The following is a 21320-nucleotide window of genomic DNA, read 5'->3' on the forward strand; positions in this document are numbered from 1 at the left end:
CAAAGCCAGTCTGATTTAAGTTTATGTTTGGTCATTTAATAAAAAATGCTTAGAAACTACAAACTTAAAGCAGACTGGCTTTGCAGCTCAGTCCGGGCGTCTCTCCAGTGTCTCTGTCTCTGAGTTCCTTTTGAGTTCCTCCTTGAGGCAGCGTAGACGCTGCCTTTTAAGCACGAGGACCAATCAGCTAACAGCTCTCACCTGCGCTGATTGATCCTCTATGAGCAGGTGAGGGTGCTCTCCCAGCCCCCTCACCTCCACAAATATGTTTCCCCAAAACAATCCCTTCATTTGTAAGAACGAGCTCCACTTTGCTGAAGATCTTCCTCAACCTCATTATTCATTTAATTCCATGTACAATGTTTTAAAAAACGTCAGTTGGCATTCGTACACGCCTGCTATCGTTAGCAATCATTCTTTGAGAAAAACTGACACTAAGGGATAATTTGGAACACATCTCAATGTACCTCCTCCAGTTTGGTTGAATGTGCCCTGCTAATGACTTCATCACCACAAACGAACAGAAGTCACACTGGCTTGTCGTTTACTTCCACAAAAAGAATAATCCTTTGTCTGTTTCTCTTGAAAATATGATTTATTTATCTATATTTGTTTGTTTTGCCAGTGGCTTGCTTATAAAGCAGAGACAGTGGCCCTATTGGAAATTTTCTACACTGACGCTGAGCTGGCCAAATCATTTCTCTTACAAGTCAAGTCAAGGTTGTGGAGTTCCCAGTGGAGTTCCCAGTGGAGGAGTGAGGCAGAGAGGAACTTGTTTATACATTCTCTACCCGTATATTTGACTATCATTAAATAACTTGAAATGATACTTTCACTTCTAAGAGATTTTTCTTTAATAATTGTATTTCTGCTTGAGTAGGAAGATTGTGTGTTACTTTACTGGTCCACTATCACTGCTATTCTTGTCCATGGCATTCACTACTCTGCTGTGTAGTTGTTTTGGGAAAGTGAACAGTAGGTGCTCATATTTAAGTGGACTGCATGGTTGGTTTACTTATGCTTGCTCCATTTTATCTTATTTTCTTTCTATTAATTGTTGTCAGGAGAATTTCATGTTTTGCTAAACTGGTTTTTCGTCTTCAAGAATTGTCTTTTGGGCCAAATTAAACTGTACATACAGCCCAGAGGCCTGGCGTGGTCTGCCCCTGCTTACATGAAGAAACTGAATCAATGCTTTTATGTGATTGGTCTTTAAGAAGTAGAAATTCAATTCTAAGACTAAAGTCAAAATTGTAAATGTTTTTATTTTTCTTAAAAATAAATAACTCTGACCTAATCCTCTTCTGGAATAACTGGATGTCCTAACAATGTATAACTTTTTTAAATACCTGACAATATTTCAAGAAGTATTAAACTGTATTTACACTAGCTGTCATTGGACTTAACTTGTTTAATAAAGAGAGAAAGAGAGTAAAGAGGAGGGAATGATAGGTGTTATTCTGAGCTCTGTCTCCCCCTGTCGGGGCTCTGAGACACTGCAGGCGCACTGCTCTCGCCTTCTTGCCTATTTTAGTCTCCTCACTGAGGAATGTGCGACGCACACTGTGCAGCCCCGACGCGAGGAAGCAGCCGCAGCCACAGCACCGTCTCTGCCCCTTCTTCATCGGAACCAGCCCCTCGTCCTCTGCCGTGCACAGCCCCGCTTCACCCACACCAGCCCGGGGAAAGGTGAGTAACGAGCCGCCCTCTCCTCCCGGTACTTTTACTTTGAGAGAAAGTTGTAACTACGAGGTAAATATCTGCAGCTTCAGAGTACAACCATGTCTATTTTTACTCACACACACTCACACACCCACAGCTGTTACAGTGGGAGCCATGCTCAAATCTGAACATTATTTTGAGAGCACATGTTTTCGCATGTTTATATTTCACGTGTGAGTCTAGATGTATCACAGGATGTGTGTGCGTGTGTATGTGCGTGTGTGTGTGCGTGACGAACTGGACATGAACTGCCCTTAAAGTCAAGTTTATTTATAAAGCTCATTTCAAACAACCAGAAGTGAGCAACATGCTGTACAATGCAACAACTTAAAGAGAAGTAGAAGAAATAAATACAGAAACATAAAAGGCTCAGAAGTGAATAATAACAACATAAGGACACTTGAATCTTCACTTTACTCTTCAACTTGTTAATGGAAGGAAACTAATTCAAAGTTGATGATGTGGTTATGGAAAGGGGGCATAGGAGCTCAGAGTTATGGTGAGCTATAACCTATGGTTAGGCTATGTAAAGCTTTAAAGGGATAGCTCACCCAAAAATGAAAATTCACTCATTATCCACTCACCGCTATGCCGATGGAGGGGTGGGTGAAGTGTTTGAGTCAGGGGTAAACAGTGTTGCAGCCAAATCCAATACAATTGAAATAAATGGTGACCAATTATTCAAACGTAAAAAATCAACAGAAAATGTTAATGTCAGGGCTTACGGACACCTGGATGAAACCACAGGAGCAGTACAAAGTTTACCTTTGAAGAATCGGTCACCATTTACTTCAACTGTATTGGATTTGGCTGCAACACTGTTTACCCCTGAAACTCCATCGGCATAGTGGTGAGTATATAATGAGTGAATTTTTTTTTGGGGGTGAACTATCCCTTTAAAAACAAACAAAAGACAAAATTTTACATTTCACTTTGAGCAAATACCAGGATGCAAGTACAGGTGAGATGCTGTCTCTCTTCCGGTTACAGCAATTGAAACAACAGATACAAAATAACAGAAAAAGCAAAAACAAATAATCTCAGCTCATATAAATAATAAAGAAAAATGAAATACAGTAAAGTAGGGTTCTATTGTTCAGTATCCAAATCATGGTAAAAAGAGCAAAACACAACTAGCTGTTACATGTACATAATTGTAACAGTCATGAAATGGTTGCTCACAAGCTGTAGAAAGACTGATGTAAACAAATTGTTTGCACTTTCAGAAAATATTCATATTCATGTACTTTTTACACACGTGTGCATACAAAATTGAGATCGCTGTTATTTAAATTACTTCTCTTAATGCAGCCCTGACATCAAAGTAGAAGAACAACAATGTGAACAAAAAAAACAAGAGCCTATTTATGGTGCACAATCAGTACACACACATGCACACACACACGCACACACAAAGCATTGTGTAGGCAGAACATTAAAGCATCAATACACTTAAAGCACATTGATAATTGTATCAGTGTGTTCTGCACAACTGTTTTTGTATGTCTGCCACATTATCAGAGTAAATAGCAACATGTGTCTCGTTAACTGAAGCTACAAATGGTAACCCTTACATAAAGGTAATGTTCAGAGCAGCTATTCCCAAATTCACACTGATGGTGGTTGTGGATTATTTTGTATGTGTTGTGAGAGCAGGAACCATCTCAGAATAATTTGCAACATTCATCCTATGTCAACCGGATTCACCTGAATAACATAAGTTAAATAAAATACAAAACAATAAACAGTCAGATTTACTGTGTTTGTGAAGACCAAACCTGAGCTAAAGTAGATGTAAATCAAACACAGCAACAAATAATTGAAAATATTGCTCCAGGTCCAGAATGTGTGAATAGGAAACTGTTTGCTGACATGTTTACCATGACAACTTCATAAGTTATTAATACATGTGATGACCTAAAAGAAACAATAGACACTTTGAGTTTAAAATGCTAAGTTAAAATCAAGTGCCCCTGTTCTGTAAGGATGAGCACATGCTGTTTTCTCTCAAACATCTTATCAGCCCTGAATAATTCATCCAATCACATCGACTCTAACCTTGCTCCAGTTTCTAAGGTGACCCCTGCTGAAGGATGTCCTCTCCCTCGGATCAACCCCTCCTCTCCTTCACCACCCTGCTCCCCTTCCCCTCGCCCACGCCAGGATTCGCCGCTGTGCCCAATGCTACCTCGTGTGAGGAGTGGGAGCAGGCCCACCACCTCCTCTTCCATCTGGGGAACCTGTCGCTGCTGCTGGGCCTGGTCATCCCAACCACCGTGGGCCTGCACATGATCCTGCTGCGCCTCCTGCTGATGACAGGTCAGCCCACAGCGCCCCCTGCCGAATGGCATTTCTCTGCTCACCAGAGGGACAACACCATTAACAGCCTCAGCAGATGTTTTTATTGTAATCAAAAATGTGCTCTGTGTCAATGCATCAGTATATTATCACCACAAGCTTTTTGAGTAGTCAGTTGAGCTCAGTTCACGTTTGGAGGATTTGTATTTTTGTTCTAAGAGCTCTTTTACCTAGAGAGGGATCTCTTCGGTACTGGGCCCTGTCCGAGGCCCTAAAAGGCTCTGATAGTGGCAGAAAACGGAAGGAGAGGATGGCAGATGGAAAAAACACTTCCAACATGTTTATCTTCTCCTTGGAAAGAGAGGAGACAGGAAGCAGCAGGATTTATTGAAAAAATGGCCATTTTGACAGTTTATTTATTTATATTAGCCTTTTCTGTCTCAGGGGGTTTTACAGAGGAAAAGAAACAGACACAGTAGAGAGGAAGAGTAAACTCACACAACCGAAGGAGTTAAAGCTAACTTCAAAACATTGCGAGTAAAATAATAACAATTATCGTGAGTAAATATCGAAAATCAATTAAAATATTAATGACATGTTTATTTTTAAATATTTATCTTAATTTTAAAACTACTCCTTTTTAGTTTTTACCAATTTAACAGTTTTAAACAAAACAATTACTAAATAGGTGCTGGAGAATTTTCCCTATAACATTTCATGCAAGTTTTATCAGTGTTGTGAAACCGTAATTCACACATGTGGAATACACTTTAAAACTAGAGATCCAATCAAATTTCCTGCACACTAAGTTCAGAAATGAGTTCTAATACATAACTGATCCATACTGATAGATTTAAGTCACTTAAGTCATTCACACTAACAAATAATCATTGTTTTCATGTGTTATAGGCTAATTAAAGATGTTAGTGGTAAATCCAATGGTTTCACAACAATCACAAACTTTGTAATTTATTCCTTTTGCCTGTGGTGTCTCAAGCTAAGTTTGAACTGTTTTTCCTCTCGATGCGCTGCTTTTATTTCATTGGCTACTCTTGACTATTATATGTGCACTTTATCATGAAAAACACAGACATTGATTATTCATCAATCATTAACACGTTATCTCAGGTCACAATTATTAATATTTTTTCTCTCTCATTGCTTTTAAGAGACGGAGTCATTCAAATCTGAAAATAAATGATAAATTAACTTGTGTTTGGTTTTAGATTCTGAATCTTTGAATGAAGTGTTATCATTCACTTCTTTTTGTTGTGTGTCTTTATCCGTGACAGGATGTGGTTTCTACATTGCCTGGGCGACTCTGTATAGGTGCAACCTGGATGTGATGGTTTGGAACGTGGTTTTTATGGTGGTCAACTTCATGCACCTCTTCTACCTCCTGTACAAGCGAAGGCCAGTGAGTTCTACAGCAACACGCTCTCCTTCACATTTCAACAGTCCCTTCACATTCAGGCCAAAGTTTTTCACCGAATTGAAATACTGAAGCAGACGTTAGGGAAACAGTGTGTTTATTTATGCAGGGGCTCAGTGTTGAGATTTTCTTGGCTGACTCCGGCAGGAGGCAGCTCATCCTCCTGGGTTCTCTCCTGCTTTATGCTAATAAGATGCAGGTTTGATCAAATCCATGGGAGCCACCGGGGGATATAATATAAGGGGCCTCCAGCAAGCTGATAGAATCAGACCAGGACTTTTCATAATGAGACAGGAGACTTGTCCTCCTCGGTCACTGCTCCAACTCACTGGCTGTAATTTCACAGCAGCATCACTGTAGTTTGCTTTCATATCATTATCAACAACGAGTTACGTTTGTGTCTCTGCTCTTGTCAGATTAAGATCGACCGGGAGCTGCGGTCAGTCTACAAGCGGATGTTTGAGCCGCTCCACGTGAAGGAGGCTCTGTTTCAGAGGCTCACAGGACAGTTCTGCACCATCCAGACACTAAAGAAAGGCCAGGCCTACGCTGCGGAGGACAAGACGTCCGTGGATGAACGCCTCAGCATTCTCCTCAAAGGAAAGTATGTGCTGCTTGTTTGGCTGTAGGTGCAGCTCTTATTCTGTGTCAACCATCTTGTATATGATGTTTCATGTGAGTCTGAGCATTTGAGTCAAATTGTAGGACTGACTAATACTGCACTGTCTGCATGCAACACAAACCTGGACTAAGTAGACGTCTTTACTGGAATGGAGGTTCACATGGAAAATGTTTGTTGTTATTCATTATTGTTATTAATATTAAGATTTAGTGCTGAAATTCTAGAAGTTAAATAAATTAGGATTAAAAAGGTATCAATAAAAAATGCTAAAGATAGAGTTGATCCAGCTTCTCTGTTTACTTCTTATCTGCTTTTGTCAGTTTCATATAAACTGAAATTCACTATTTTTATATCTCAGCTTGAATTTCAAACCTTTTAACCGTTTTTGATTTAAAATTTCTGGCACATTAAATATCTCTCAGTTTAATTTGGAACTGCAAATAAACCATCCTTTTTAAAATCACTTTAGAAGACAGTGCACTTTTGTAAGATTGTAAGATCCTAGTTTTGACTTGGCTCTTTCTCTGTGACAGGATGAAGGTGTCGTACAGAGGCCATTTCCTCCACAACATCTACACCAACGCTTTCATTGATTCTCCAGAGTTCAGGTCCACTAATATGCACAAAGGAGATAAGTTCCAGGTAATATGAAAGCGGAAAAAGAAATGAACAAACCCAATTTGTGCAATGGTTGGTGAATTTCTTAAAAACTATTAAAAGAACACAAAGATTTGACTGCCCTGCCATCCACACCGACCCTTAATGACTGTGAGGTGAAATGAATGATGTGTCAGCTCTTTAATTAACGTCCTGCTGCTCCTTCTGTTTCAGTCATATAGCATATAATCCTGACAATCTTGAAAAACAATGGTTTATTGTGATTGATTGATTGGCAGGTTACCATCATGGCTGAGGAGAACTGTAAGTTCCTGTGCTGGTCTCGAGAAAGGCTCACCTACTTCCTGGAGTCCGACACTTTCCTCAGTGAGGTGTTCCGCTACCTCATCGGCAAAGACATCACCAATAAACTGTACTCTCTGAACGACCCCACCCTCAGTGACAAGGTGGGTCAAGCTCTGCTGTCAGATTCTAGATTTACCCTACCATAACTATTCATATTGTGGTGATGATGATGATGATGATGATGATGACGATGAGGATGGTGTTGGATGTGACCCAGGCAGTGAAGAAGATGGACCGTCAGCCCAGCCTGTGCTCACAGCTGTCTATGATGCAGATGAGGAACAGCATGGCGAGCGCCAGCGACACCGATGATGTTCTGAACCAGATCCTACGAGGAGGATCTGCTGGATCGTCCATCCGTAAGTCAACTGAGTTGTTACTGTGTGTAGAATTTCAAAGTGGTTCAATGTTTCTACATTTTTGACACTTGGCAGCACCTATCTAAAATATCCACTTCTCCCTCAGCCAATATTTGTTGAACTCCAGTGACATCACTCAGTCAGTGAACAGAGTGAAAGCATCATGCGCATTAGGAGGAGACACTCCAGCAAACCAAATGTTTGGACATTCTTCTACCCTGCACACAGGCTAAAAGCACCTGCAGTACAGTGTTGCTCTTAAAAGTACTCTGAGCCCAGCAGAGCCGCAGCATTTCTGTTCTGCATTAAGGTTCTTAGTGTTTTAATGGATCAGCTACGAGTGGTGATGGAGAAACATTCACAGGCTGTTTTCTGCTTTCAGAATATCTGCTTGTACATACACCCTCTGCTCTGTGAGTGTATGGACCTCCTTCTCAAGTGTGAATCCTTTTTGGTTCTTTTGTGACATTGGACCCCTTCAATTGGCTGCCGAGCCAAGATCATGCATTTTTTCTGTCTTTAAGTGTAAATATTCTTTCTAGAAAAATCTCCTGGCACCAAGGCCTCCAAGATGAACCCCATAGAAGAAGGCATGGAGGATGACGTTTTCAAAGAATCTACTCCCTCCGAGTCTCAGCGTATGCCCAGCACGTCCACTGAGGAAGTGTAGTCCGCAGGGGACGAATGGACACCATCACAATTATTAAGTAGGTGTGTTTTTCAACCTAACATCCAGAGCCTGATTGAACACCAACATGGCTGATACTAAAGAAAATGTCAAAAGACGTGTGTGTGGTCATGTAGAAATAGTGTCTTCAATTTGTAGTTTCTCCACCATAGAGCACTGACAAGTTATTTTTATGATGTAAAATGTCAGCACAAATCTTGATCACAATTCTTTAAAAATCAAAGTTATGAAATGTAAATGTGTTTATGTAAAAAAACAATGTTGGTATACCTATTATTATCAGATTTTTATGAAAGCTGCATTCATTTATTAATTTGGCTCAATTATTGTGAAGACATGACATCTCGGAAATAGTGAGGCCAAAACATCTGGATCGCCCCCTGGTGGCTGGCTGCAGTAGAGGCCCTAAATCCCACGTCCTCCATGTTAACAGATACCAAACTAAAAAATTAAAGTACACATGAAATATATTTTTTTTCAGAAAATGGTTAGATTTTAATAAGGTATTTGATGCTATAAAAGGTGGGTGTGACATCGCGATGGAAATTGGTTATGGCTTCACTCCTCGATCACACGGCACAGACTCTGGCTCCAAACTACATCACCTGTGCAAGATGGCAGCACCTGTGTCCTGGAAATAATGGCTTTGTTTTTGTTCAGTGGGAGGAAGTTGAGTCGTGTCGTCCATCTTTATATACAGACATTGATTTGATCGAAGCCGAAGAACAGAACTGACTTATTATCCTCTTACAAGGTTCTTATGGTGAAGTGTTGATCCAACAGACACAAATGATCATCTTCATGAAGTTTACAAGCATGTCAATCAAGCAATCATTCTCCATATAGCTTTGGTTTAGTCTTCACCGACGCCTGAGAACACTGTCAGGCTTTTAGTTGCTAAATGCTCAACGTTATTAACAGGCTGGTTGCCACCAGAGAGGAAACGCTGGTGCAGATCATGCATGGGTCCATGTGATCAGTTTGAGTGTTAACGCTTACTTTTTTATATATGGCAGTCTATGTAGCCAGAGATTTCTAGGAGCCAGCCCTGCGCCTGTTGGCTCTCCGTGGTATTGCGCTTTTAAGCTCTTCCGCATTCATTTTTCAGGGCCAAAATCTGCGTTCACTTTTTATATACAATCAATGTTTTCTCCTCTATGTTTATATTTTTGTGGTAAACAAGATTCTCTTGCTGTGTTCATCTCTGGTACGTGATTGGCCATCGCATCGCTTCGCCCCACAAAGTGCATTGTGTTGCAGAAGAAGTTAGAGCAGATTTAACTTGTTTCCAGCACAACACAGCATCGTTTTGGAAGACCCCCCCATTGGTGCCATTCACCATTGAATAAATCTTATCCCCGATTCAATAAGAATGAGAACGGCTGCAGTTTTAATGCAGGTGGGCATGCAACAGCTAAAGATGCTAAAAATCTCCAGAGAGATGTTCTCCCTTTATGCCAGCAGCAGAAGTGGTCACAGAACCAAATAGATGTCTGTGTAAAAGGTGGCATGGCTGCACTTATGATGTTGTGTTACACGTTACTCCATTGACTCTGAAATGCCATCTTGCTTTCTGGAATCACACACTCCATATTTGGATAATTTGTTAGTTCATCATAATGAGTGACTCCTTTCAAATCCCTTTCTTTTGATCTATTGATTATATAAAATCTATCTTTATATTCCCTCATGGCAATCAGTGTCACATGCCTGTATCAGTTGGGTTCTAATAACGACATCTAAGTATTTTCAAGTGATATATAAGTTGTAAAGTTACAGTACGCTAGAGTTCTTTGATCCCCAAAAGGGAATGAGAGCGATTCCTTCTGGAGAACATAACTGATCAGTCTCTTCTCTCTGTGTGATACGAGCATTGATGAAAATTCATTTTGAATGTATTTTTTGTTTTATAAGCACAAGCATAAATCTCAACATCCACAAAAGAGCTTTTGTTAGTGAGGATTTTCTTGAGAAAGGATTTTATCTGTGTGTTGTATATTCTTGTTTAAATGTTTGTACTAGAAACCAGTGCACTGTGTGTGTTCAATAAACATTTGGTGTGAAATGTTTGGTTGGAACTGAGTTGTAAAAATATATTCCAGTAGTGTAGTGCCCCCCTGTGGTCACAATGTGTGCTTGTCTCATCATAGTAAAGTCAGTGAAATTGTCAAGGATTAACCGATGATTCAAACATCCAGTTTCAGGACAATTATCTTAAGTCTTTTATCTCTTTTTCAGTTTGGAAGAATTGAAATTGATACAACACTGAAACTTAAAATAATCAAAATTCATTCAATCATTTTCTGATGAGTAAAACAATATAGCCACCTTGGAACATGTCTCTTGTTTGTAATGTTAAATGATAGAGGTGGAAAACTCATATAGGCAGAGTAGTGTGCACAACTTTTAGGAATTAGGATGCTCCCCAAACCAGATTCAATTAGGAGTCAATTAGCACGCACCCCAAACCAGATTCACACCGGACCATATTCCTAAATAGCACCTATAGGAAACATGTCTACATGACATCTCTACCTGCAAGAGAAACCTCTGAGGAGACAGTTGAAAGGCTACATACAAAAACAACACCAGTTCATCACTCACATTTTCCTGAACACAGAAAAAGCCGCAGTCATTGGCGTGGTGTTAGCAAAAGTAAATCTTTACAGCCAAACGTCCATTTGCCATAATTGATGTTAGCCCTGTGTAAACCACACAAAAGAAATGTTACAGTTATGTTTACACCATTTTGTTGCACAGTTGCAAATACTTGAAGATGTAAACTACTTTTGCAGATTCAAAATAGGAAGATGAGGTCCCACTGCCATTTAAGAATAAACAGAATATAACTAAGGACAACAATAATATTCTCACTAGAACTGGGGAGTGGTTTGCGTGTGTCTCTTCGTGTGTGTCTGTCCATGTAAGTGCCACGTCTAGAAAGCAGCTAGAAGGAAGATACAAATTCAACATTAGAAAAAGAAAGACTGACGAGTGCAAATGGCAAACTGTGACCTGCAAAACCAAATGAGATGCAAATGTATTTATGTGCTTTACCTTGTACCACTTTCACATTGAGATTACTACACATGAGTAAACATATTATTTTATATTATATAATATGTCTGACTTCTGTTTTTTGTTGTACTGAACAATTGTTTCTTTCTTTTAAATTAAACGAGATGTGATTCGACCTCAGTGGGCAATAACACCACTGCTGTTACCTTTTAAGGCAATGACTAGTGAAACTACGTCTCCCACGCTGCATAGCGTCTTTACGTCATCACAACAGGAAGTAACAGAGGCTTGGTCAGTCGCTGTAGGTGAACGAGCAGAGCAGTGAGGCAATAGGACAAAAATGAGTGTCGAGTAAATTACCGTCCGTCGGAGACACGGTTCCTCTTCTGCCAGCGCCCATGGGCGACGCCCAGGAGCGACACCGACACGTTAGGACCCGCTAAACCCGACGGCGAGGCGCTGTTCCTGAGGTTCTTCCCGGTGGACGTTCACATATGATGGAACGGGCGATGGAGCAGCTCAACGTACAGCTCAGCCGGCTGACTCGGTCCCTCCGCCGGGCCAGGACAGTAGAACTCCCTGAAGGTAACAACACTGACTGTGGCTTCATAATGATGTCACAGTCACAGTGAGGCGTCATAGTGAGGCGTTACAGTCACGATGAGGTGTCAGTGATGTCACAGTTACAGTGAGGCTTCATAGTGATGTCACAAGCAGGAGCTTCATAGTGATGTCACAATGATGTCACAGTAAGGCATCATAGCGAGGCGTCATAGTCACAGTGAGGCGTCAGTGAGGTCACAGTGAGGTGCAGTAACACGTCATAGTGATGTCACAATGAGGTTTAATCATAGTGTATAATTGATGTACCAATGATGTCACAAGGATGAGGTGTCACAATGAAGTGTCATGGTGATTTCGTAGTGATGTCACATTGAGGTTTTATGATGAGGTGAAATCACTGTGCAGCCTCACTTTGACATTACTGTGACATCATTGTGACAACTCACGTGACAGTGACAATTACAATTCACTGTCTGAAATCACTGCCACAGTGTGATGTGACAGTGATTTCACAATGAGGTTTCACAGTAATATCAAAGTGAGACTTTACAGTGAGGTCTCAGTGATGAGGTGTTGACTGGGTGATGATCACAGTGATTGTAACTATTTGTCACAGGCACTCTGTCAGCTGCACAGTAGTGTGTGTTTAATGTGTTGCACTACACGTTGTTTGTGTCTGTCAGCTTCCACACAAATCCAGCAGTTTAAGTTTTGTTCAGTCTGATCTGACAACAGGAACCAGGGCTCCATCATAAACATCTATAAAATCATTTCCTACACAACGTCCTGTAGGTTTTCGAGAACACGTTTCTTTAGTCTGCAACATGACCAGCGCATTACTTTCTGTGTCATCTTATCATGACTTAGTAGGAGCAAATGAGCTACTGGGATGTGTGAAGGATTTATATAAACATCCACTTACCCATGTTTATGTGTAAGAGTAGTTTGGAAATCATGCAGCATAAACTGACATAAATACAAGTTTGTTATGATTGTTCATGTGTGAATTTGGATTTGTGGTGACTGATACTGATATTAGGGAGCAAACAAATTCGGATACATATATATTGTCTTATACGTATGATTCCTAATGATAAAAAACATTGATTGAGAATGGATATTTTTACCTTAAACTTTTTTTTTATAAATAACCATAAATAAAAAGAAAACCCAAATACAACTAAATATATAGAACTTGGAAATAAGATATAAAAGGCGTCAAAATGTGTCGTAAGAACGCCGTCTGAATGTGTGGCAACACACAACATTTGCGTGAAGAGTGAAACGTATATGTGTGAGTCAGTCAGTACTATGTTTTTACACTGTATCTTTGGCTACATCTAGTGGCAGTTAGCAGGAACTACAGGACATAAAGCTCCAGTTCAGCTCCTCCTCCACATCAGACTGTGAAGAGTTTAACTTCATCCAGGCTCCCTAAAACACTCACTGTGCGTGTTCAAAATGTCTAATGTTATTTGATTAACAGTTCACAACATGAAAATATTCAAATTTAAATCTATAAAACACAAAAAAAATAATTTTCAGTTTTGGGAGGCTGCAACTGACAGATGACTGACAAAAGTTTCATTTAACAACTGATACCACTCAATCAAATAATCAATCGATTGAACTATAATTAATAATAATAATTTCATTGTTGTCGACTGACCCAACACACAAGGTCCTATCATGCGCTGAAGTAAAACACGAGGTCTAAATTTGACTGATGGTTTTATTTCCCCTCCACAGACAATGAAACTGCTGTGTACACTCTTATGCCAATGGTCATGGCTGACCAGCACAGGTAAGCACTGTGGCACATTCAGAGGATTTACCAGTAGTAACAGGCTTGGTCTGATACCACTGCTGAGTTACAGTGAATTAGTGTTGTTGTCATTGACTTGCTCCATCCTCTTCTCCAACAGGTCAGTGACAGAGCTGCTGCTCAACTCCAAGTTTGATGTGAACTACGCCTTTGGACGTGTAAAGAGAAGTCTGTTGCACATCGCTGCCAAGTAAGCTATTGTTCACTCGGTTCTTAATCACAACTGAGCTCACCACTGAATTCTGGGACTTGTATTTTAAGTATGTCTGAGTGAGGTGTATCCTTGTCTCTATAAGTGTGTGAGGACATGGGGGCCTCATTTTAGAGCTAGACTTGATTATAGTAGCTTATTGCTGTATAGGTAGAAATTATGGAACAGGAAAGCCAAAAGAAATTTGAATAAATTTGTTTTATCAGTTGCATAGTTTGTCCACCAGAGACATTTTTGAGTTGATGGCCACCTTTCACCAAACTACAGTTAATGGGAATATTACTTGACAGGGCATCTCCAGATAATTAAATTAGACAGTAAGGCCAAAACTTATATGAAGATATAAATCTTCATATAAGTTGAAATCGACAGTTAAATGTCACATTGTTATTTCTGTTAAGTTTAAAGACAGATTTTTGCTCCTGAGTAAAGGTTGTGGTTTTAAACTCTTCATAATGACAAACAAACATTTAACAAATCTTAGGAGATCAGTTATGTGTTATATCTCCTACCTGTGTGATGCAGGGGCAATATATTAAAATATATACTGGACTTTTATTATATTGATTACAATAATATTGCAATAGTTATTGATATTGTTATATGTCGAGCCCTAGATAGCAATTTGGAGCTGATCAGTCAAGATTAAGTTACACAAAAATAACATTTGAAAAACACCTTTTCCAAGATATCTTGTCATCTTCTTAAAAACTAAGCTTATATCAATAAATAAAAAATGATGATCATTTGCTTGGATAATGACATACCACTGCTGTTTCATGACATCATTATCGCAATATTGAAGTTAACATTGCTTGATTGGGGTATACAGCACACATGCATTGCCCCTCTGATGCTTTTCATTCATCACTGAAATGTCCCCCCTACTGAAAATAGTTTATGTAATGAATAGGTTTTTCATCCTGTAGTTATTTAATTACCAGAGATTAATATTTGCATCAGCCTCACGAATCCAGTAACTGTTGGTACCGAAAATATTGTTTTGAACATCCTTAATGACAACATGTTGTTCTCACACACCGTATTTTCAGAAGAATTTGTATTGTAGAATTTTTTCTTCGTACATCAAGGTTTATTTAAAAAAATCAAATGAAAGTGCTGTTTATTGTATTATTGACGACACTGACCTGTCACACATTGAGCAGACTGGGTGTTTGTGTCTGTAGGAAGACTAAGTTGTTGTGTGTTCTCTCTGTACAGCTGTGGGTCCGTGGAGTGTCTGGTTCTGCTGCTAAAGAGAGGAGCCAACCCAAACTACCAGGACATCTCCGGCTGTACCCCTCTGCATCTTGCTGCCAGGAATGGGTATGAGCCTCATGCTGCTTTTCATGTCTGTTTACATGTTGCTGTTTTGCTCCGTTTTAATTCATGTTTAAGTTTGTTCATTGCTACAGCTCACAAATGCTCACAGTGCCTTTTGGTGGTGAAAAAACACATTGAATAATTTTCTTTCCCATGAATCTTTTGGGAATTTTGTATTGTGAAGTATTTGGAACCACTATTATTTTCAAAATATTGTTAAGAAATGTTGCCACTGAGTCAAAAACCTTTTTTGTCTTGAAAAAGGTCCCATAGTGATTTTTCAAGTGATAGAGTTCAGACCATAAGCACCTGGATAGTTGCACATTTTATTCATCAGGCCCGAAGAAAAGTAATGGACGCTACATTAACGTTTCACATTTAATTTGTCCAATTTTTTCAAATAATTTCGTCATTATGTGTTAAAATGTCACACACAGTTCTTTCATTATCGATGTAAACCTAATTAAATTAAAGCTAAGACTCTGCACCTAAATCTAGTACCCATCATTTTTATTTCAGATTGAATGTGCAACTGTCCAACTCCTTATGGTCTAAGACTGTTCACTTCTCTCTCCTGTATCACAGACACTGTAGTATAGAGTGTAGCAGCTATTACTGGGTTAGACTAATAGAAACATTTTCAGACTAAACATAAAATTGTATCCATCTACAAGACAATATGTAATTTTTATTGTATTTTTGCTGCTTAATTCTACTGTCACTTTGCTCAAGGGGTATGTTGTCTTACACACCCCTCAGCAGCAGCTGGTTGTCTCGTTTGAGAGCTACTGTGGCCTAAGATGTTGCTGCTACTGTCGCATTTTCTTGCTTGTGTTGTTTGTGTCCCCCAAAAACTCAGTCACAGTGGACGGCAGTAGAGGAAGCTGTACCAGCTTATGGTTCAAAAGTCATTATAGCCTTCACAGTGAACACTGAAGCTGAGAGCGTCGCAGACACGAATGGTGCAGCCCTGCGTCATTCTGTCTGGTGCTGCGCTGGCCTTAGTTCCCATCATGCTTCTCTGTTTCCATCACGTTTATTTTTGTGGCTCTGTAAAGATCACAGCCTGCCCTGCGTTGCTCTGTGAACAATACAAATTAAAGAAGCTCAATGTATCGACTGACAAAATGTGAGTCGATTCAGGGTCTTCATGACTGATGCATTGACTCATGGACTGTTCGTGGGCAGCACTAGTGTGTGATGATACTGTTACTAAACACTTTCCCTCCACTGTTCCCTCAGACAGAAGAAGTGCATGGGCAAACTATTGGAATATAATGCTGATGTCAACATCTGCAACAATGAGGGACTAACTGCTGTGAGTGGACGATAATCCTCTGGCTGTGGCTCATGTTGTGCTGAATATCTTAAAACCCCTGTGTTCATTGTTGCTAATGAAACAACCGTGATGTTCTATCTATATGACTGGTGGTTAATGAACTCCTGTAGTCAGTATGTGAACCTCTGCTGCAGATCCACTGGCTGGCAGTGAACGGGCGGACGGAGCTCCTCCATGATCTGGTCCAGCATGTGACCAATGTGGATGTGGAGGACGCCATGGGACAGACAGCTCTACATGTAGCCTGTCAGAACGGACACAAAACAGTGAGAAAATACACATTATATAGAACACATTTAAAACATTTTTTGTTTGTATAAATTTAGCCCTGACTCAAAGCTTGGCAATGGCTTTTGTGTCAGGGACTATTTGTTAGAGTTTCAGGACTTTGTAGCATAAAGTTTATGGGCAGTAAACAGTTTGAAGGCAGCCAATGTTTAGTTTTAGTGGAAGTGAAAATAGTGGTCAGCTTGTTTGTGTTGCCTCAGATTATTTTTGCATTTCCTTTTATCCATATTTCCCCATGAGCCTTGACATTATCCTCAACCGCTCAGTGGCCATGTACTTTGCTGTAGCTGGTTATTTCTGGCTGTTGACAAAATGAAACTTGGCCATGAATGTAGCTGTGTTTGTGCCTAGATCGCTATTCTTTTCTTTACAGAGCCTAAGATGGTAAAACTGACCAAGACAGTGCGGTAAACCCAGGATTTGAACATGATACTTCTATCACATGTGACATATTTTGTATTCAGGAATGACTCATCTACAATGCCAAGCGACCACATCCTTGTTAAGTTACAGCAGCTGCAGAAATAAATGCTGACCAAATGATGCAGCCTGTCATTAGCTAGCCACAGCAGAGGGAGTTCCCAGTTTCTTAGCGAGTGCATGTTGCCGCTGTCAGAGCTCGGCCTTATGGGAAGAGACATATTTCACTCAGTGTCACAGAACGCACAATTTTTGAAGGATAACTCTGTAATTCTAGTGTCTTATTTCTGTAGTTTCATCCGTCATTTTTAGTGTAGCTACTCTGTAATGTCAGATGGGTACAGTACTATTATAAGTGATTGTAATGAAAGCACTGAAACCACACTTACTTTGTAATAGTTATCCTTTGATAGAGAGATTTTCTTATTTTATAACCCTTTATGCTATTGATAATCAAGTAATTGTACAATGACAATTACTGTCATTGTACAATGACTTTGTTATAATAATAACTGACTTGTTATTCAGAATGTCAGTGAAACATGACAGTATTATAGTAAGTGAGAGTGAGTGTGTGTTGTGTCTGGACAGACGGTGTTGTGCCTTCTGGACAGCGGAGCTGACATCAACAGGCCAAACGTCTCTGGAGCCACGCCTCTTTACTTTGCCTGCAGGTATCAGTGATGTCACCAGTTATGCCACAGTAGTGCTGTTGTGTCATTTTGTGGTCACAGCTCACCTCTTCTTCTCTTCCCCTTTATTCTTATTAATTCACAGGTTAAAATAGTGCTGAAGTATTAAGGCGTGTGATATTCTCAAATATTCACATTTACCTTTTGTCAGTACATGTTGTTCTGCTTGTATTGAAACTTGCCTTTCTTCTGTAGCCATGGCCAAAGAGACACAGCACAGATCCTGCTCTCTCGAAGTGCCAAATACCTGGCTGACAAGAATGGAATCACTCCTCTGGATCTCTGTGTGCAGGTGAGCGTTTGTCACCTTAACCTTTCCTGTACTTTTCTTCTTTGTGTTGTTTTGTTCTGTTCACGTTAATAAGCTCCTGTGGTTCCTGTTCCTCCTGTGTGTTCATCAGGGTGGATATGGGGAGACCTGTGAGATCCTCATCCAACATCACGCCCGACTCTTCCAGACCCTCATCCAGATGACACAGAATGATGAGATTAAAGAAAGCATGGTACAGTGCAACCAGTTTGTCACTACATTCATTGATAAGCCCTTTTATACATGTGTATTGAGTGTGTGTGTGTGTGTGTTTGTGTGTGTTTAGCTCAGGCAGGTTCTGGAGCATGTCTCTCAGCAGAGTGACAGTCACTACCAGAGGATCTTGACTAGTCTCGCTGAAGTGGGGACCACCAATGGACACAAACTTCTCAGGTAGAATCAATACAGTCAATATTGAAGAAGATATAAATAAAAGGGAAAAGTACCCAAAGATAAATGTACTTAAGTAAAGTACACATCATGAAAAATGTACTTAAGTACAGTAACAAAGTAAATGTACTTTGTTACATTATACCACTGCCCATGTCTCAATATACAGGTACATGTGTGTGTAAATGTGGCTCGCATAGCCTACCAAAAAGATAAACAGCCTTGCTCTGTCTAAGTTTAGAATAAAACACACTGAATTTGTGGTTTCTATCTCCTTTTTTCATCATAATATATATAAAATTTGAAACCAGGATAGATTACAGTTAATTGAACAGCCTCCTCCTCCTGTATCATGACTCAGAGATATCAGTATTTATCTCCTTCACTGACTATAGACACATGGCATCACAAACAGAAAAAATACAGTGTGCCTCCCTACAATGCAGCTGTTGTTTCTGTGTCAGTAGGTTTAGTTTGATGTAGTTCATACAAACTAAATGTTGAGCAATGCTGAGATATGCTTGACAGTCCCTCCTTTCCCCTCTGTCCCTCCTCAGCCTGTCCAGTAGTTTCGAAGCTCAGATGAAGAGCCTGCTGAGAATCGTTCGTATTTTCTGCCACGTGTTCTGCCTCGGGCCTTCGTCACCCAACAACGGCAACGACATGTGCTACAACGGCAACAAGACGCCTCGCAGTCAGGTCTTTAAGGTGAGTTGGGGGTCACATTTATCTATGCACACCTGGAAAATTGGTTTTCCTTCCTAAAAAAGGAATTGGAAATGGGGAAAATAGCACAATGTTCCAAAAACACGAATATAGTCACAATCTTTTCCTTTTGCTGGGGGTGAACTCTCAGAGAGTACATTTTCTTGACAGTATAGCCGTTTTCAGACATGGATTTTACCCGCAGTTTGCTTTTTACACATGCACAACGCAGCAGGAGCAACAAATCCTCTGCTTTATTCAGCAAGTGGGGGAGCAGCTGGGTGCAGCAGGCAGAGGCAGGAAGTGACGTATTAATTCCGCTGCAGATATCGCACGATTTTCTTGAAAAGACACAGACACCACGAACTCTGTAGACATCATCGTCTTTGTTTTCTTTTTTTCTTTCTTTTTTTTTCTGCGTCTGTCACATCGACAACTCCCCTTCTTGCTCGCTGTGAATCCAGCGCTCCCCCGCTGTGCTTTCACATTGGATTCCCCTGACTTGCTGCAGACTTTGTACAAGGGGGCCATGCGGAGAAAGTCCCCAGATAATCTGGAGGCTCTCACTTTGACATTTATGTTCACACATGCACCTCCTCCGGAGAAAGAACTGAGAGTCTTCGGCATTCAGTACATGTCTGAAAGCAGCTTATCAGGGAGAAATTAGTCACTGCAATGTTTGGGCCTTCACATCCATTTGCCAATTTAAAAAAGACAATGATTAAAATTAGGACAAAAAGCAAACCAAGTCCCGAAATGTTTTTTTTGTTGCTGTTGTAGATCATTTAATTATTCTATAAATATTTCTCATTCTAAAAATTCTTGTAGCAACTTAGTGGATTCTGCTCTAGTGTAAACCCCCAAAACACCTCATGCAGGACTCGTGCTCAAAGAGACTAATTCTGTCACAGAAAGTAGTCCCAGTAAACAACAGAATGTGTGGATTATACTTTTTTAAATGTTCAACTGTTATAAATTCTACAATCTAAACTTCTGTATACCTCCTTTCTATTGATGTGGAAACAAAATTGTTCACAGATATTCTAATACTCATAATAAATATGCTGTATATAAAATATACATATGTTAATAAATAAAATGTGTTACTAGGTAGTGTAAGAGGTAAATAAGGAAATAATACAAAGTTTTTGTATTTTGGATGAACCAACCAGGTTATTTAACAATCCGGATTTTGTTCCTGACAATGATCTTTTCATGAAGTCAGAACTTTCATGGCTCCCTGGAGCTTTGTACTTCTTTGAAACTAATCTTAATTCAACCCCACGTGATGTGGAAAAGGTGCCAAAGCCTTGAATTAAGCCTTAAAGGCCAAAGTCACTCCTCTGCTGTAACACCTACATGGATCACTCGCTTTGTTTTCTTTCTGGGCCTGTGCACCTCTCACCTCCTGTCTGTCTGTGTGTGTGTGTGGGTGTGTGCCTCTCTGCAGCCGTTGGAGCTGCTGTGGCACTCCCTGGATGAGTGGCTAGTGCTCATCTCTACAGAGCTGGACAGGAACAGGAAGAACCCATCCTCCTCCTCCTCCGGGAGCGAGATAGCTTCTCTGCTCCTCAAACAGCGGGAGGTTGACCACTCTGGCTCCGCACCAAAGCTTCCTTCCTTGCTGGACCCTCCGATCGTCATGGAAACAGAGGTCTACGCTGACGGGGAGGACGTCATCTCCATGACAGCCAATCGACTCAGTGCTGTGATCCAGGCCTTCTACATGTGCTGCTCCTGTCAGATGCCACAAGGGTGTGTGCTCAGCTTTCATGTGTCAGCCTTCAGATCTCTCAATATACAGAGACGCACTTACTGCTGGAACATTTCTCCCACTATACAGTACAAGAAAATCTATTTTTCATCATTTTTCACTACTGCTAGTCTCATAGCCACTATTACCAATCTGCTACTGCTGACACTGCTTCTTATGTACCACTGTCGCTACTACTATTACTTCTGACATACGACTACAGCTATACTCACAACTATTACTGCGACTACTGCTTCTTTACAACGCAAGTACTACTGCCTCTACCCCCACTGAACTAGTGCTCTATATCTGATGTTATATCAATGTTCACTTTCTGTTGTTCGTATAGTATTTCTTATGTTCCATAGGCTCTGAATCTAACACATTTGCTGGCAGCA

At 40.2% G+C, this 21320-nt stretch overlaps 2 protein-coding genes across 3 annotated transcripts in view; both read left to right on the top strand.

The window, feature by feature from the left end:
- The first annotated feature begins 1532 nt into the window (after positions 1–1532).
- Positions 1533–10153, top strand: bves (blood vessel epicardial substance). The gene is made up of 8 exons (XM_035164324.2): positions 1533–1689; positions 3791–4041; positions 5313–5437; positions 5869–6056; positions 6608–6716; positions 6971–7138; positions 7255–7396; positions 7939–10153. Exons 2-8 carry the CDS (start codon positions 3816–3818, stop codon positions 8064–8066), a joined length of 1086 nt encoding a protein of 361 aa, XP_035020215.2. The 5' UTR covers positions 1533–1689; positions 3791–3815; the 3' UTR covers positions 8067–10153.
- A 145-nt stretch (positions 10154–10298) lies between these two features.
- The window catches only part of hace1 (HECT domain and ankyrin repeat containing E3 ubiquitin protein ligase 1), a 31458-nt gene continuing 20436 nt past the window's right edge, over positions 10299–21320 (top strand). The window contains exons 1-12 of one of the 2 annotated variants that reach the window (XM_035164322.2): positions 10299–11687; positions 13416–13470; positions 13592–13681; positions 14924–15028; positions 16268–16343; positions 16499–16630; positions 17664–17746; positions 17960–18056; positions 18166–18267; positions 18361–18467; positions 19022–19172; positions 20620–20924. In XM_035164322.2, the coding sequence (XP_035020213.1) occupies positions 11597–11687; positions 13416–13470; positions 13592–13681; positions 14924–15028; positions 16268–16343; positions 16499–16630; positions 17664–17746; positions 17960–18056; positions 18166–18267; positions 18361–18467; positions 19022–19172; positions 20620–20924 (1394 nt within the window). In that variant the 5' untranslated portion in view covers positions 10299–11596. Of the gene's footprint in view, positions 11688–13415; positions 13471–13591; positions 13682–14923; positions 15029–16267; positions 16344–16498; positions 16631–17663; positions 17747–17959; positions 18057–18165; positions 18268–18360; positions 18468–19021; positions 19173–20619; positions 20925–21320 lie in introns of those variants that run through there. The other variant, XM_035164323.2, reaches the window with a different exon arrangement.

The sequence above is a fragment of the Hippoglossus stenolepis genome, chromosome 8, assembly GCF_022539355.2.
Source record: "Hippoglossus stenolepis isolate QCI-W04-F060 chromosome 8, HSTE1.2, whole genome shotgun sequence".
Lineage (NCBI taxonomy): Eukaryota > Metazoa > Chordata > Actinopteri > Pleuronectiformes > Pleuronectidae > Hippoglossus > Hippoglossus stenolepis.